The following is a 16,394-nucleotide window of genomic DNA, read 5'->3' on the forward strand; positions in this document are numbered from 1 at the left end:
TACTAAAAGTTTACAGATGATTATCTCCATTAACTGTAAGACTGAGCTGCTCTGTATTTTTTGTTGTGCACTTTTTGCTCCTACATCACAATGACAATGCGATTTCCTCTTCCCCTCATTTTGAACTTGCCTTTGACGCCCCCACCTGAAGACCAATTTTTGAAAAATTCTGAGAACAGGACGTTTTACAGATGTGTTCTCTGATTACAGTACGTGGTGGCGTTTAGTGACGTTTGATTTGTAACCAGTCTACAGTTTAACATATACAAAGGGTGAGGTGTACGTTTGTAGACTGTCTTGTCTTTGCCGTGGAGGGGAGTCTGTCCGCTGACGTCACTTCCTAGGGGTAAAATTCCCATTAGGGTATCATAACGAACAACCTCTATTTAGCATAGTATTTCCGGTACATTGGTGAGTCAAAACTGCCCAATACGACCACCCAGGGACCTATATAAATCTTGTGGTAGGGACAGGTGGTCACTACAGATAGGATTCTTAATACTTTTGTCAATAGTAAAAATTATCTAAGGGACCACCAGAAAGTGGTCTCATTGACCAGGAGCTACTTATGTGTGCAGGCTTGACCGTATCTAGATAATTTGTAACAGTGTCTTCTGTATCCTATAGAATGACTAGTGTTTTTTTTTACTAGGATTTTGTATCTGGATTTCCTTTGATATTTGCAGAACCCCTTTAAACTGACCATGGTATGAAAACAGAGGGTCATATATCGTATATCCGTCATGATAAAAACAACATGTTCTTGTCTGTAGTGTCAACAGTTCTAACCTCACTAAAAACAAAGGTAAACACAATCCAAGTTTGAACAAAGCAATATTTATTCTTGTTATAGTGCATTCAACAAGCCGGTCAAAAGTTAGGTTAGCATTATTGACAGATGTGAAAATGATAGAATATTTCATCTCAATTCTATTAAGATCATGTTGTATTAATACAATCTTTGGTACAATCATATGAGAACAGAATACTAATCTCTATATTGATCTTTACCAACATCAAATCAGTATTGTTAAACCCCACTCGGCCACGTAAACCAGTACAGGCAATATGTAATTAAGAAACCCCTCAGCCTTTCTGTTCCGGATTTAAGGTGGAGTACCATTCTTCATAATCCCCCAGTAGAGCTGGGTTCTGTTTGCAGTGCTAAATTACTAAGTAAAGTAACAATAGAACATAACAGTCTAAAATTGATGCTATTGCGGAAAGCCACCAATCATTCACAAAAGTTCATGAAACATGCTAAAGATTACAGAATAAAGAGTGCCTTATTTTGAACCTACAGAAACCATACAATGTGTTATGATAATAATATATACATCTGGTGCTCTTATAATGTTAGAAAACTTTTGTTTCTACTACTTGGGTGAAGCATTATTCCACAGATCAGAACAACTATATTGGAACTAAAGAAATACTCTTTTACAACATGCAACCCTTGTATTCCCTAAAGTATATTGTACATTGTCATCTGCATGGTGGTCACACCAGCACAAGTCACAGTGTTATCTTAGATGGATTTACATAGTTTCTGTCCATTGAATGCTACAAGTTTATTTTATAAGCACCACATATCCCTGACTGAGCTAGCAGTGTCAGTCCCATGTTCTGCTACATTGTCTCAAGCAGTCTTAGCCAGCTTGAGTATAGCGTAGCATTTCCTCTTATACAGACGAAAAAACAATACCATCATGGTAAGGCAGCTCGTCGTCCCAGCCATGGCGCTGAGTAGAATGTTTTGGGGAGCGATATTGTTTGCCGTTGTAGAGTTACCACTTGTTCCGTTGGTAGGATTGCAGGCATTTGTACCTGCGCCATTTTCATACTCTGTTGGTTTGGGTCTGACGTCATAGCGGGCAGTTCCGTGCACGATGCTGGTGACCACAGCCTGTGACTGGTCAGTGAGTTGACTCTGAGCCCCAAACGATGTAACCATGGCAGCTTTTGTGGTCGGCTGGTGTACTCCACAACCCATTTGCTGACGACTGGAAATGTCTGACAAAGGCAGACGGTTCATTCCACTCGGACTGTGGCAGAAAGATTTTGCTGCATATTTCAGGTTGTCTGCCAGAAAGCAGGCTGAACACGACATACAACAGGCTTCCTTGCCTCTCCCCTGACAGGCTTGTAAACACGCGAGCTTGTCAATCAGCCAGGTGAGGTCGCAGTCACAGCGAAAGGGTTTCCCCATGATCCATGCCGTGGTCACCTGTGGCCACCCCAGTTCGAACTGGGAGAGCGACACAATCTTATTGAAACTTACATCAACTGTTTTCAGCTCCGGCAGATGCTCAATGACGCTGTCCAGCTGCACGTGTCGTAGTCGGTTTGTACCTAGACGTAAAATTCGTAAACGCTGCAGAGCACGCAAAGGCATCCAGGAAAACGACTCCATTGAGTTCATACCTAGGTACAGTGTTGACAGTTGCGGTAGTTGCGGCAGGTAGGTGACATTTCTAATGTTATTGTACATGGCTGTAAAATGCCAAGCGTTGGGTGGTATGCTATCAGAGATCGTTGTAAGATTCAGAGAATTACAATCAACAATTGATGTCCCATCGAACCACTGCTCCTGTATGACACATTCAGCTGGCAGACAAGACCAACCCGGCCACAGAAAACCCCACGTAACCAGCGGCAACAACATACTTACTTTGTTCATGTTTAACGGTTGGTCATCTTTGTCTGCCGGTCTGCAGTGGTAACCTACTTAGATACTTCCGATAGCTTCGTTCCAAATAGACACTTAAATGTACAAAGTTCCCCGTTAGTGTTTTTTTTTGTAACAGCAATGTGCCACGGTACGCGCGACAGTGAGATTGAGCGCCTTCTGTCTGAAGCAAACATATTTATGTCATATTCTTTAACATACCAGGATGACCATATTTATTCAAGTCCGTCCGCAACTTTGGCATATGTACCACATTGCTTTGGATCAGGGTACGAAAACAAAAAAATGCATCATCCTTTTCATATTCGGATTATCAACATATGTACTTCTCTCGTCTGATCACATCAAAAGTTCACAAAGAATTATCGACATTGCTAGTGAGGTTGGACTTTTCTGCATCTTTTGTTGTGTCTTTGCACTTTTTCCTCCTACATCACACAATAAATGTCATGGGATTCGCAAGAAAAATATACATATCCATGAGCAGCAGCACAGACAATGTGATTTCCTCTTTCCTTCCTTGGGAAATTGACTTACGCCCCCACCTGAACACCAATCTGAGAAGAAGTCTGAAAACAGGACGTTTTACAGATGAGTTCCCTGATTACAGTACGTGATGGTGTTTGGTGACGTCTGTTGTGTAAGAAGTATACAGATTAGAGTATGAAAAGGCTCGGGTATAAAGTTCAGACTGTCATGTCTTTTGCCGTGGAAATAAAAAAACTCTAGTTTAATTATATTTTACCTCCTGACGGTAAAATTGCCCCAAGGGTGACGTTACGAAGAGCTTCTATTCTGGACAACAGTGCAATTAGACAGTAGCTAGCTAATGATGAACAAAGAAAATTTATACTTGGTGACTGTAATCTCTCTCTCTCTCTCTCTCTCTCTCTCTCTCTCTCTCTTTCTCTCTCTCTCTCCCTCTCTCCTTCTCTCTCTCTCTCTATATATGTCAAAGTAGAGATGGCGATTCAGGACAATCGGCGATTGTCCTAGGACAGATCGCGATCACCGTTTGTCCTAGGACAGACAGCGATCGCAATCTGTCCTAGGACAATTGCCGATTCTACTAGTAGAGATTGCGATCGCGATCTGTCCTAGGGCAAACAGCGATTGTACTTGGACAAATTCTGATTACTAAATTAATAGATGGAAATGCTTTGGAAAATTGAATGAAACATTGCATTACATTTCAATCCTGTTTAACATCTTACCTACATTTCACAATTATTAACTATTTTAGGTGAATTACTTTATATTTCATGACGGATAAATTTCATGTGAGTATGTTTTCTGATAAAGTAATATCTGATAAAATTGAGTGACAAAATTTTAATAATGTGTGAAAGATATCAGTTGTAAGAAGGTGATCCAACAATGTTTCAGTATGCACATTTTGAGGTGTCAAGAAAACACTCACAGTTTCATACCTATTGAATTCAAGGAGAACAATAACAATTGTAAAGTGATAAAACAGGTGTCAAAATATCAATCTCAGTTTCAGGATACTACAGTTTCACACCTATATCATTTCACAGTCAGACATACACTGAATGATTTCACAACTTTGGCAGAACAATAAAAATTTGAGGGTGATCAAACATTTTTGCTGTACATTGCTGTTTCCTTTATCTTAGCATCAATTGAGTTTTGATAAGAGTTTGTAAATACTAAATAAAATCATGGTTTATAAGAAAATATTGCTGTTTCCTTAATATCTTAGCATCATTAAGTTTATATCGCCGTTTGTGCTAGGACAGACTGCGATCGCAATCTCTACTAGTAGAATCGCCGATTGTCCTAGGACAGATCGCGATCGCAGTCTGTCCTAGGACAAACGGCGATCGCGATCTGTCCTAGGACAATCGCCGATTGTCCTGAATCGCCATCTCTACTGTGACATATATATATTATATATCAATGCCTCTTTTCAATTGGGATTTTTCTTAGATATTTGCTGAAGCTTTTTCTGCTGAGTCTCTTGTAGTATTTGCCTTAATCAAAGCAGGATTATTTTGATTATCTCTTCAACAACCCTATCCTCCCTACAAACGATGGTAAAGAGGAACACTGAACAAAAGCAAACTTTAATTTTTTTACTGAGCATCCAACATGTACAGCCCATGTTGGTATTATTGACCAAATAAAGTAGTAGTATGTAAGATGAATCTGCAAATCTAATCAATATTGTAAAGCAACGACATGCATAAATACTACTATTCATGTATTACTAACCATGCATATAAAACATACGAAGGATTACAGAGCAGATTAACTTCAAGTTAGAACCTACAATTCCAGCGGAACACAATATGATAAATACATATTGTGCTCACATCATTAATATAACACTGTTGTTTCAGCTTAAGTAATGCTGCGACGCTGAGACTGAACAACATTCCACATAACATTGCAATTAAACAGGAACCATGTCACAGCATCCATGGATTGTATTCATTGTATATTTGCATCATTTGCAAACAGCACCGGCACAAGTCACAGTGGTAGACCAGAGGGATCTATAACATTCTGGCTATGCAATGTTCTAAACATCAGCTAACTTTGAGTAAGCTGGCAGGGCTTCAGTCAGCCCTAGTCCCGTGTCCTTCTACATTGCCTTAAGCAGCCATAGACAACTTGGGTTTAGCCACAGCATTTCCTTTTGAACAAACGATGGCACAGTATCACCAGGGTATTTGTACCTGCACCCTTGCCCTGTTCAGTTGATTTAAGCTTATTATAGTGTCATAACGGAAGATCCATCCTAGGTGCTGTTTACCATGGTCTGGTAAAGACCGACGGGCTATTTTTCCTTTTCAAGTGTTGACAAAAACTACATCAAAGCATTTAACTTATGTAATTTCAGCTAACATATTTTAAGAGCATGATAAATCCTTGGAATACTTTGTTTTAGAAAAAATAAGAACACTCACTTTGTTGGCTTTTAACATCAACACAATACATTTTTTCTCATATGCAAGACCTACTGTACTTTTGTTGTGTCAATAAAGATTTCCACTTGATATTCAAAATTTCACGATGAAGAGTCTAAATAGGGGTATTCTATAATGTCAAGCGACTGAAAATACAAGTCAAATGTGCGGCTATGCGTCACTAGACTGAATGAATCGGTGGTTTGTAACAAGCACATAAATTGGCGACGTGAAAAAATAACATATAAAGATCTTTCCACACTGTTTGTATCGGTGTAGCAGTCGAGAAAATTTTGCACCAACCTTTATAGCTACCCAGCGTTGACCGGGTCTCGGCACCCTGTTGAGTTGAGCCTCACCACTACTTAATATATGGCAATTATGTAAGAAAGAAGCTGTCAAAAGTCACCTACCTGAGTTTTAGTCCATGAAAAACATGCATTGGCAGGGGTGTCAGGCCTCTAAAGTTTCAATCTAGAGCATAATTTCAACTTTCCAATCGGCACAACCCCTACGAATCCAGCCGTGTTTACAAAAATTGACCTTTGACCTCCTTCTCTACCTGATGATCACACAAAAACACCAAACTTCTACTGCCTACAGACACCACAAACATGGATCCAAGTCTAATTTTTCAGCACAATTCGAAGGTAAAAACCCCTACCTGTAACAGCCAGCTCAGAAATACCAACATATCCTAGGAAAAAAACACCTTTACAGCTACTTTTACCAAGGGTACCAAACCTATTTCCTATGGGCTAAAAGTTGGCCTTCTGCGCCTGCGCCGATTACTACTGTGTCGCCTGTCGGTTCCACTGCGCTACACACTGCCGGGTCTGTCAGCGCAAGCGATATACTGATCGCGTCGGTTATTAAACAGTTTCCTAGAAAATCACAACTTATCAATGTTGATAAGGTATCGAGGAGGGTTGATAATGGGATCATGAGGAACGTCACTAATGTTTTAGACTGGTAGCAGCACACTGTGCATGCATAAACAATTCCCCCACATCCAAACAATCTTGAAAAGATTCGTGAGGAAAGAAAAAGAAAGCATTGAAAACTAGAGTTCCAAATGATGTTCCAAAACCTTTGTAAGTGACATGAAGCATGATGCCATAAATTCTTACACAACTGACACAGCATAGAGGTACGTGTATAGTTACTATATTCGCACCGTTGACTTTTTGTAGAATCAATAATACCCGTACAGACTGTACAGATGTTGCGCCAAAAATAATTACTCAAGCAACTGGATAAGATTTTGAAACAGTCAGACGTTTCAGACAGTATCCACTGTCTTTCAGATGTACAGATGTTGTATGACATTGTTTCATAACCGTATGTGGCTAATACTGATATTTGAAGATTTAGTCAATCCTAAAATGGGGAGAGGTTCATATGTTTTTTTCCGCTAAAATGACCACCGCAATGGCCTAAAATATTTTTAAACAAGACTGGCAATGATAAAAAGACATTGCCATGGCGACGATGGTTGTTGTTTTAATTTTTACTGTACCCTGCTTAGGGCACAGTGATAGGTGGTGCTGTTCATACAGTATTTCTTACGTAAAGGGCTGTCGGGTACCTGTTCTACTAGACAAATACACACGCACATAGACACGCAAACACACACAGACACAGACACACACAGACAGCAACAGTTCCACTAGATTCTACCAGACACACCCCATTGCCAGAACGAACATCGATTTCATCACAGCCTGATCATGATCAAGTGCTGCGTACCCATACACGTCCGTATACACTTCCGGGTCAGGTTAGTTATCCGAGCCATGTGATCGCAGCTAGCTTTCAAATAGGTTGGTAGGGCTCGCAAAAATGCCGCTTCAAACAATGGGTGTCAAGAAAAGACCATAAACAAGCTATAACTTGTAAGATATATAATATTTGACGATTGTGAGTGGAAATGAAGGCTACGCTATCTCGTTGCTTCTTTAACATGGATATATCTCCCTGGTACAGGCATGTTTTAAGAGTGAAATCAATAAAAGCTGCCAAAAATTCCTGCTGGGAACGTAAGAATAAAAATATCCTCTGTCCAATATAAAATCATAACCATAACAACGAAAAATACATTTTTAAACGTTTGAAATACTACACAAAGGACTAATACGTGTGAAATATTACTTTCAGTGGACACGAAATGTGTTGTTTACGATATTAATATTGTGAAATTCCGGCACAGGTACAGACAGTCACCGAGCCCCAGTCATTGAATAATTCACAGAGATACATACGTCAAAGAATACCGGATGGAAGACATTAATTAGATAAATATTCCATGACTTCTCTCGATCACACGACTTCTACCTTATTTGGTGAAGGTTTCCTTGGTTACTTTGTGACGTGAACGTTCGTGCTTGAAATGAAATACCACACGCAACATCTTTTATATACTAGTTGGTGACAGAATCCGGTCGTACATGGTACGGTGAGTTCGCGAGCCAGTACCTTTCAAGAAAAGTTCACGACAGAGAGCAGGTACAACCCGAGCCGGCCGCAGACACGCGGCAGAGAATGTGGTCCACTAGAACATCACTGGTGCTACTGTTCAACCTGTGCTACTGTCTGCCAAGTGCATGTGCGATACCAGGTGTGTAAACTAACTTGTCATAAAGTAGAGTGGATTCATTCCTCAGCTAACCGACATCTTTCACACCACAGTCAGTTAGACATCTGGAGGCACATAGTTTCCGTTTAGAACTTTTAGTCAGCCTGTCACGACCGGTTTCGGTGTGTAACTTGCTACTTATCCATGATAATTTAGTAGAATTCTGATGTTATAGAGGAGCAATGTCATAAACAACTGTTTCATCCTTCTACAGTCTTTGTTTGGGATTTCGACTGTTACTAACTCTATAAACTTTCACAGACAACACACCTTTACTCGGTCTGCGCCTGTGCATTAATTTATAGAAATACCACTTCAAATACAGTAAAACATATATACTCTACGAACAACATTATCTAATTGCGATGATAGGTCCATATTTGGAAAAACGGCTTCTAAATGGCTAAAGTGTGCGGTTACATGTCATTTTAGCTGTAGCCTCTTTGAAACAGTGCTTCGTGCCGCACCTTTCTCCATTGATTAGTCTGCAGTATGAGGATGGCCAGGTTTGCGTGATCAGGGAGAACACGCGATGTACGGCATTGTTTTTGTCATCGATGAATCATCTATAGTATGCATTATCATGTCACATATTTAGTTGTTGATTCCCTCCCGTCGAACACTGACAAAAATATAATTGACCCAAAAAGGTTGCCGTGAGGTATGGTATCCTGACTGTACGCCTACAGAACGCACATATTAGAAATATTTCGTTCAGTATTAGACATTCATCAGGTTGGTGAGCAAATCGTTAACAAAGTTATTTTTACACACAACCCTGACATAAACACCTGGCAGCGCCCTCTAGCAGTAAAGGTGGGAAGTAGAACCACCTGATATATCCTGAAAAAGGGTTGCAGGACTTGAGAACGTCAGAGAAGATGTGCACTACTCATTCACGACTTTCACACTTCCCAGAAGTACTTGTGCTGGGATCCGGAAACGGATATTCTCCAGGCGACAACTAAAAGAGTCCGTTGCCCAAAAAAATGACCGGCTGCATGTACGTGTGTTTTATCGGTGTAAAAATCGCATTTAGCTATCCCAGCCGATATCAAGCGTCAAACTGATGAAAGCTTGTTTGTAACGGAAGAAATTAACAGGTAAAGTTCGGCAGCCGCGCGCGAGGTCGGACGTCCAAAGCCGGACATTGGCGGTAATTCGGTCGATCACTTGCAGCTGGAAAGTGCCTATTTAGGGGGTCTAGCTAAGTGCCATTTGTAATTGCCATAAAAAGGTATTGTATGCCAACTGGTAGTTGGCAATTTTTTCAAATGATATAGGGTAGATGAGCTCAACAGAGAATGAATGACATTGGTGCATTTCCTATAGCTTCATTACAAACGCGCCCATGTAAAACACGTTTTATAACATGTAAGCCTATGGGGCGAAAAAACTCATGAATGAGACCTTAAAACAACAACAGCAAAACGTACATTCGAAAAGCCATAAAAGTAAATACTCAAAGATATCCTAATCGCATTTGATCACGTTGGTTATTAAGAGCTGTTACTTTCTCAGATGAACCGAATATCTACGCAAACATTTCGGAAGGCAAGCAATTTGTTGTGATGCATTTGAATATTTATGATATTTTTTGATTCAACTCTCTTTCAATTTTTCTTCAGACAACAAAACTTGTCCAAATGGAATCATCATTAACATGGCGCAAGTATGTGATGACATAGACGACTGCGGTGACAATACAGACGAACAAAACTGCTGTAAGTAAACAAACAGCCTCAGGAATACAGATACCAAAACCATATCGTTTCAGTATATAGGATTTACGTCGTGCTATTGCGTATAATTATGTTGAGCCTAACATACTGATGGGCGCAACATACTGTGTTCGTAAGGTTTCTTTCTCCTGTCATATCTTGTAATCGACTCAGCTCGGTCGTCCCTGGACCAACTGAGCTGAAATTTAATATACAGGTAGAGTGGGTAAATACTCTGGGATGTTTTTTAAATTTGTTTGATAAATGTCTTTAAAACGATTTTATTGAGGTTTTTCTGACCAAAAACGTACATTTTGGCCTCCTGTGCTCTGGAAATACATCCAAATGACCTGAAAGTTGCTAAGGGGGTATATTGAACAAATATTCAAAGAACCCCATTCGCACTTTCGGTATGCACTACTTCAAAAAAACGATTTTGGAGGGTGTTTTTGGGGAGAAGATCGGTAATTATTCTCCTATGACCATATATGGTCACATCTTTATTCATATGGCCAGGTGCGAACGTAAACAACACGACCTAAAGGTCAGTGACCCCAAGTCCCACGTGGTCCTGACCTGTAATTTGTGCGCGTAATTATTGAGCGGGGGACATTGGGAGGGAGATGAGAAAATATCCTGTATTTTCTATCGAAAATGTTGCCTTTCTAGTGTTAATGTTGTGTCCTAATGAAGTTATGTGCAATTGAGAAGGTTCAAAATCTACGCCTTTTCTGGTGGTGTTTTTCGACATAAATCTATTGCTCTAAATTCCTCTCTGTGTGTACATATAATCATACATATATACAGCAATAACATTTTTTTCACTTACACCAAGAGTACGCTCATATTCCTACAATTGGTTGTGTAATCCTTTCTTTAGCAACGTTTTTTAATGGTGGTATATGTCAGTGTTACAGTACAGGTCATGAAATACGCACCAGAAATTTGCGGTACGTTTAGCAGAAATTTGTGAAACCTTTGCAAAACCTGAGTTGGTTCGAGGAACTGTTCGCTGCGTAATGAACAATTGCCTAGACTCTCGGATCGCGGAAATTCTTCCGCAGTAGAAATCCAGATCTTCAGCAAGATTTCACTTGTTTACATTCTTGTCCATTCTTGTATGGGGGGGCATTTTTTTTAACATTCAATTTTGGGCTTGGTTGATTATCAAAAAGGCCCAGTTTTGTTTGGTGGAGGTGTTTTTTAATGGTCCAGTATGGATATGGGCGCCTGAAAGAGCCCATCCATGCATAGGGTTTCAAATTGGGAGAGATCCATGTCTGACTGGTCTTCAATTCAATTATCTATTCAAATACCAACATTGTAGACATATAACAAACGTAAGCCTCGATACCACAGGCGCTTTTTGCATGGGAAGGAAAATGGGCGAAACATGTTGCATTTGCTCCTGCAAATGTTGCCTTTCTAGTTGTATTTTCTTTTTTTAATTTTAGTATCTTTTGCTTTATTTTTGTTTTATTTAGTTATTTTCTTATTTATAAGGTGCATCTTATGCATTTCCGTAATTGTGTCTGATACAAATAAACAATTGCCCTTCTGTGAAGGTATTTCTAATTTTATTATTTCTATTTTTTAGATTTAGTATCTTTTGCTTTATTTTTGTTTTATTTAGTGATTTTCTTATTTATAAGGTGCATCTTATGCATTTCCGTAATTGTGTCTGATACAAATTAATAATTGACCTTCTGTGAAGGTAAACATAACTATGATGTAGCTTCCTCCTTCTAACCATTGAACACCCATTCTGTTTACACGTCATTGACCTGATGCACCATGGTAGATTTTGGGTGTTTACATTTATTTTTAGGATTAAAGCATTGTGGTTAAATTTTGGTTCGGTAATTTATGGTGTGTTGGCAGAGTTTTGGCTTAAATTAACTTCAGAATTTCTAGAAAGAATCTATCATGGGGTTCACTGTGTAATGATTACCTGCAACCTCAACAAAATAGTTATGACCACGCAATGCTTCTATAAAAGCAACACATATCAAAATGGGAGTTGTTGTGCCCTGGGTACGGTGATAACCATAAAAATGCATATACCGCCTGTTTCTGCCAAGACTTAAACAATCACCAAGTAGATTATGACTTTTTCTAATCCCTAGTTTACATAGGCCTGGTGGTAATATTCTATCTATTCATCAAGATTGATCATATTTGTGGAAAGATTGACAATCACCTTTTCAAGACGTCAACCCGATCCAACCAACCCGAATCGAGCAGACTGTAAGTTTTCATCCAGTCACATACGAAAAGGACCCAGACTCTATCCTATACGTTTTTAAGCTCGTCACCTTCAATGTAGCAGCAATTCTTGATGTTTTGATAACACAGGTGAGCGACAAGCAATATCAAGGAAAAGCTGCGACGATGGATCATGCATACCTTTATCCTATGTTTGTGACGGTGAAAGCAACTGTGCGGACGGCAGTGACGAGTCTTGTCGTGAGTATACTAGTAGTCCAAACACTATTTTTTTGTTACTTTCTACATTTGCCTACCTTTCTTGCATACTGATTGTTAAAAAGTATCAAAAATATTAGGGGTTACACCAAATCACTCTCATTTCCTATAATTGATATAGTCTCTACCAGACTAACTACGCCAGGGTTTCACTTGCAGGCGGCGAAATGTGATCTTCACTGTGGACTGACTCTACTGGCTAATTATTCCTTTTTCTGCCGAATTCTGCGATTCATACGCCCGTAAGAGAGCCTGGTGGAGGCTATAATTGATATACAAGTGTGTGTCTTCGGCGTCAGCTACTAGCCTCCACCAGGCCCTCTTACGGGCGTATGAATCGTAGAATTCGACAGAAAAAGGAATAATTAGCCAGTAGAGTCAGTCCACAGTGAAGATCACATTTTGCCGCCTGCAAGTGAAACCCTGGCGTAGTTAGTCTGGTAGAGACTAGTCAGCTATTGTGCCATGTATATCCCAATCGCCAACGGCACAGAAAAACTTACAGTTTAAGAACAATCTCATAACTCTCTTGATTTTGTACCCCTCAGCCCTTTCTGCCTGTGACAATGGAGCCCTGTTCCACCCGGCTACGCGATGTGACGGCAGAGATGACTGCGGAGACAACAGTGACGAAGAGAACTGCGGTAGGTCTCCAGAGAGGCATAGGACGTACAGGAATCTAGATTTGTAGGATCCCCTTTCTCGGAAATTCTGAAAATTCCATAAAACCACATTAGAACGAGACAGAAAGTACCAGAACACAGCAATATGCTGGCAACGTGGTTTATCTATGAAGGATTTTCACCTTTGACCTTACTTATGATTGTGTTGATATACCTTATGTAAAGTTTCATTTGTACTCTTAATCCGTGACCCCTCCCCTCCACTTCGAAATGTTCAAAAGCGGCCTGTATGGCCGAACAAGCATTCGAAAGAAAATAAAGGCTTGATTGATTGATCGATTGATTGATTGATTGATTGATTGATTAATCCATAATCCCCACAGAAAGAATGCAGTGGCGAATAGCGATGCGACGTAACACAAGTTTCACAAGACAGAACGACCAAAAAATAGACTTCCGTACTTGAAAACAAGAAAACAGTGCTTGTGACTGTGTACTGTTAACTTTTTATCAACTTACTTTCAACTTCTAAGGGCTGCTTGGTACGACGTAAAAGATCAAGAAAATCAGACTTTACAACGCAAATCTTTATGTCCACAGACTGTTACTACTTACATGACAAAGGGGCAAGCTACAGGGGCCGTGCAAGTCGGCACCATGACTGGCGGGGCGACTACTGTCAGCTCTGGACATCTCAGTATCCCCACACCCATAACCACACTCCCCAGGCCTACCCATCGGCAGGGCTGGAGCGGAACTACTGTCGGAACCCGGACGGGAAGGACAGGCCGTGGTGCTACACAAACAACCCCCTCAACAGGTGGATGTACTGCGATGACGTCCTCGTCTGTGACGGTAAAGTCAAGCTCTTTACTCTTGTTTCCTTTTTTCTCCATTAGATATGAACTTCAAGATAAGAGCACAAGCTCCAGACCAACAATTATGATATTCAATGTTAAAATATATGAAATTTCCATCGCGGCAACTTTGCAACTGTAGGTAGACCTAGGAATGCTGTGTTCTGGTCTTCCATCTGACCGAATATGATAACTCCCCTGAAGATGTATGTGTGTGTGTGTGTGTGCGCTCGTGCGGGCGTGTGTGTGTGTGCGCTCGTGCGGGCGTGTGTGTGTGTGTTTGTGTGTGTGTGTGTGTTTGTGTGTGTGTGTGTGCGCGTGTGTGTGTGTGTGTGTGCGCGCGCGCGCGTTCGTGTGTGAATGTATGTGTGTGTGTGTGTGTGTGCGTGCGTGCGTGCGTGCGTGCGTGCGTGCGTGCGTGCGTGCGTGCGCGCCTAAGTGCGTGTATTGAGTTGGGGCGACTTGCTAATTTAAACGGCATACATGTCCTTTCTATTTCCATTTTCAGCCGTGCCGACAAATTGCTTCTTCACCAACGATAACGGAGCGAGCTACGCAGGACACGTAAATAGGTATGATTAGCGTTCGGGCCTTGGCATTTTTAGCCTGGTCCCACTCTCTAGGGGTCGGCTAAGGGGTGTTTTACCGGGCCCAGTCTGCTTTATTCGATTCGTTTTAGCCTGTCTACTTAGTGGCCATGTAGAATTCCGCAGCCTTTCTACTTTAGCTGCCTGAGAGAGTTCCGGGCGAACTAATCTAATCCAAAGCCGTAAACACACCCCGAGCGGACTAAGCTGTCTGGGCGGGCGGGGATCACTCCCAGCGCCGTAGAGATATCGGGGAGCCCCCGATGGAATGGTTTCGAGGCTATGGCATTTTGCAATAGTGGCGCCGGCTAGACAGTTGTACAGACCATTGTTCAAAACCTCTACCAATTTACTGCCAGTTAAGAGATTTTTTTTTCATTTTCACATTAGCTATGTATATAACATATTGCTTTTCCCACAGCACCCAAAACAAAAGAATTTGAGACGATGGGTAGGAGCATAAGTATCCAAAATATATATTTAGATTTTGTTTCGAGGTTTCACATGATAAGATGCGGCGTTTAACGCACTGCATCCCATTCCACAGGGCAGGAGACCTGGTGTGTCAGAGATGGGACTCCCAGTCCCCCCACAGCCATCCCCACACACCACAGGATCATCCTGATGCAGGCCTGGAGGAAAACTTCTGCCGTAACCCTGGCAACAAGGAGCGGCCCTGGTGCTACACCACGGACCCGACAATGAGGTGGAACTACTGCGACGTACCAGAATGTCCTGGTAAGAAAGCTTTAAAAATGCTATTGTTGCATCCAGAAATCATCCTCGTAAACCAGGACCCATATTGCTCCACGTTACATCGGTCGCGGAATGGGCCCTGGTAAAATGGGGCGCCACATATGGTTATGGCAGGTCTTGCTCATGAATAATTCATGAGCTGACCTTATTTGGCAATAGGCGGACTGACGAACTCATCTCCAGACGGAAGTCGCGGACAAGGTCGGTGGGCTTGCTTGGCTTTCGCTGCCGATGGGAAGCCCATATAACAGAGGCTTTTCCCTCCGCCTGTCCTTCCACTTAGAAATATGTCCCTGCCATCAAGCATTGTCTGTAGGGTGGACTGTTGATGCTGACGAAGCCGCTCTAATCCAAACAAGTCTTCCGCAGCTGAAGCAAAACTATCGGCTGCCATTTGTTATGGGTAACCAAAGCAACGATGGAACACGTAACCTGATTGGTTGCGCGCTGCTTCCGATGAGGGGAATTCGGAAGCAGGTGACGTCGTCATAACCATATGTAGCGCCCCATTTTACCAGGGCCCATTCCGCGACCGATGTAACGTGGAGCGATATGGGTCCTGGTTTACGAGGATGCCAGAAATAAACGTTTGGGTAATCCTTATTGTCATTACTTGACATCTATCAGATCGCCAGTTGAATATACATCGTGACAAAATCAGCGTAACTATACATCCAAATTTCGGCATTACCAGCAATACCCTGGGTGCCTGACTCTAGCGGGACCGACAGCCAATTCGTTCGGCATCGCAAGGCAGTTATCCCCATCGACCAAGATTAGTGCTCGGGGGAGTCGAGTCAGGGACACCCCCGACCCAGTACTAGTGAGATAAACTTCCTGGATGAAATCTTACTTGGAACACCAATCTAGGTCGGTGGGGATAACTGCCCTCCGCTACCGCAGTAAACCCCGCTAGCTATATATAGAGTCTGACACCCAGGGTTTATCAGCAAATGAGAGCACCAGTTTGGCTAGTATCATTAGATGGACAAAGAACGTTACAAGGAAAATGCAGATCTTTTCTCATGTCTACTCAGGGCTCGAAATACTGGGTGCATGTGCACCTGTGTGCACCCAAAATTGGAGCTGTGCACCTAAATTTTGACTGT

At 41.5% G+C, this 16,394-nt stretch overlaps 1 protein-coding gene across 1 annotated transcript; it reads left to right on the top strand.

Moving 5' to 3' along the window:
• The first annotated feature begins 9,920 nt into the window (after positions 1-9,920).
• Positions 9,921-16,065, top strand: LOC136435941 (plasminogen-like). Its single transcript, XM_066429651.1, has 6 exons — positions 9,921-9,981; positions 13,011-13,106; positions 13,686-13,940; positions 14,451-14,514; positions 15,077-15,267; positions 15,980-16,065. The coding sequence occupies exons 1-6, from the start codon at positions 9,921-9,923 to the stop codon at positions 16,063-16,065; spliced, it is 753 nt and encodes a 250-aa protein (XP_066285748.1).
• Positions 16,066-16,394: the final 329 nt, after the last annotated feature.

Source organism: Branchiostoma lanceolatum, chromosome 5 (assembly GCF_035083965.1).
Source record: "Branchiostoma lanceolatum isolate klBraLanc5 chromosome 5, klBraLanc5.hap2, whole genome shotgun sequence".
Taxonomy (NCBI): Eukaryota; Metazoa; Chordata; class Leptocardii; order Amphioxiformes; family Branchiostomatidae; genus Branchiostoma; species Branchiostoma lanceolatum.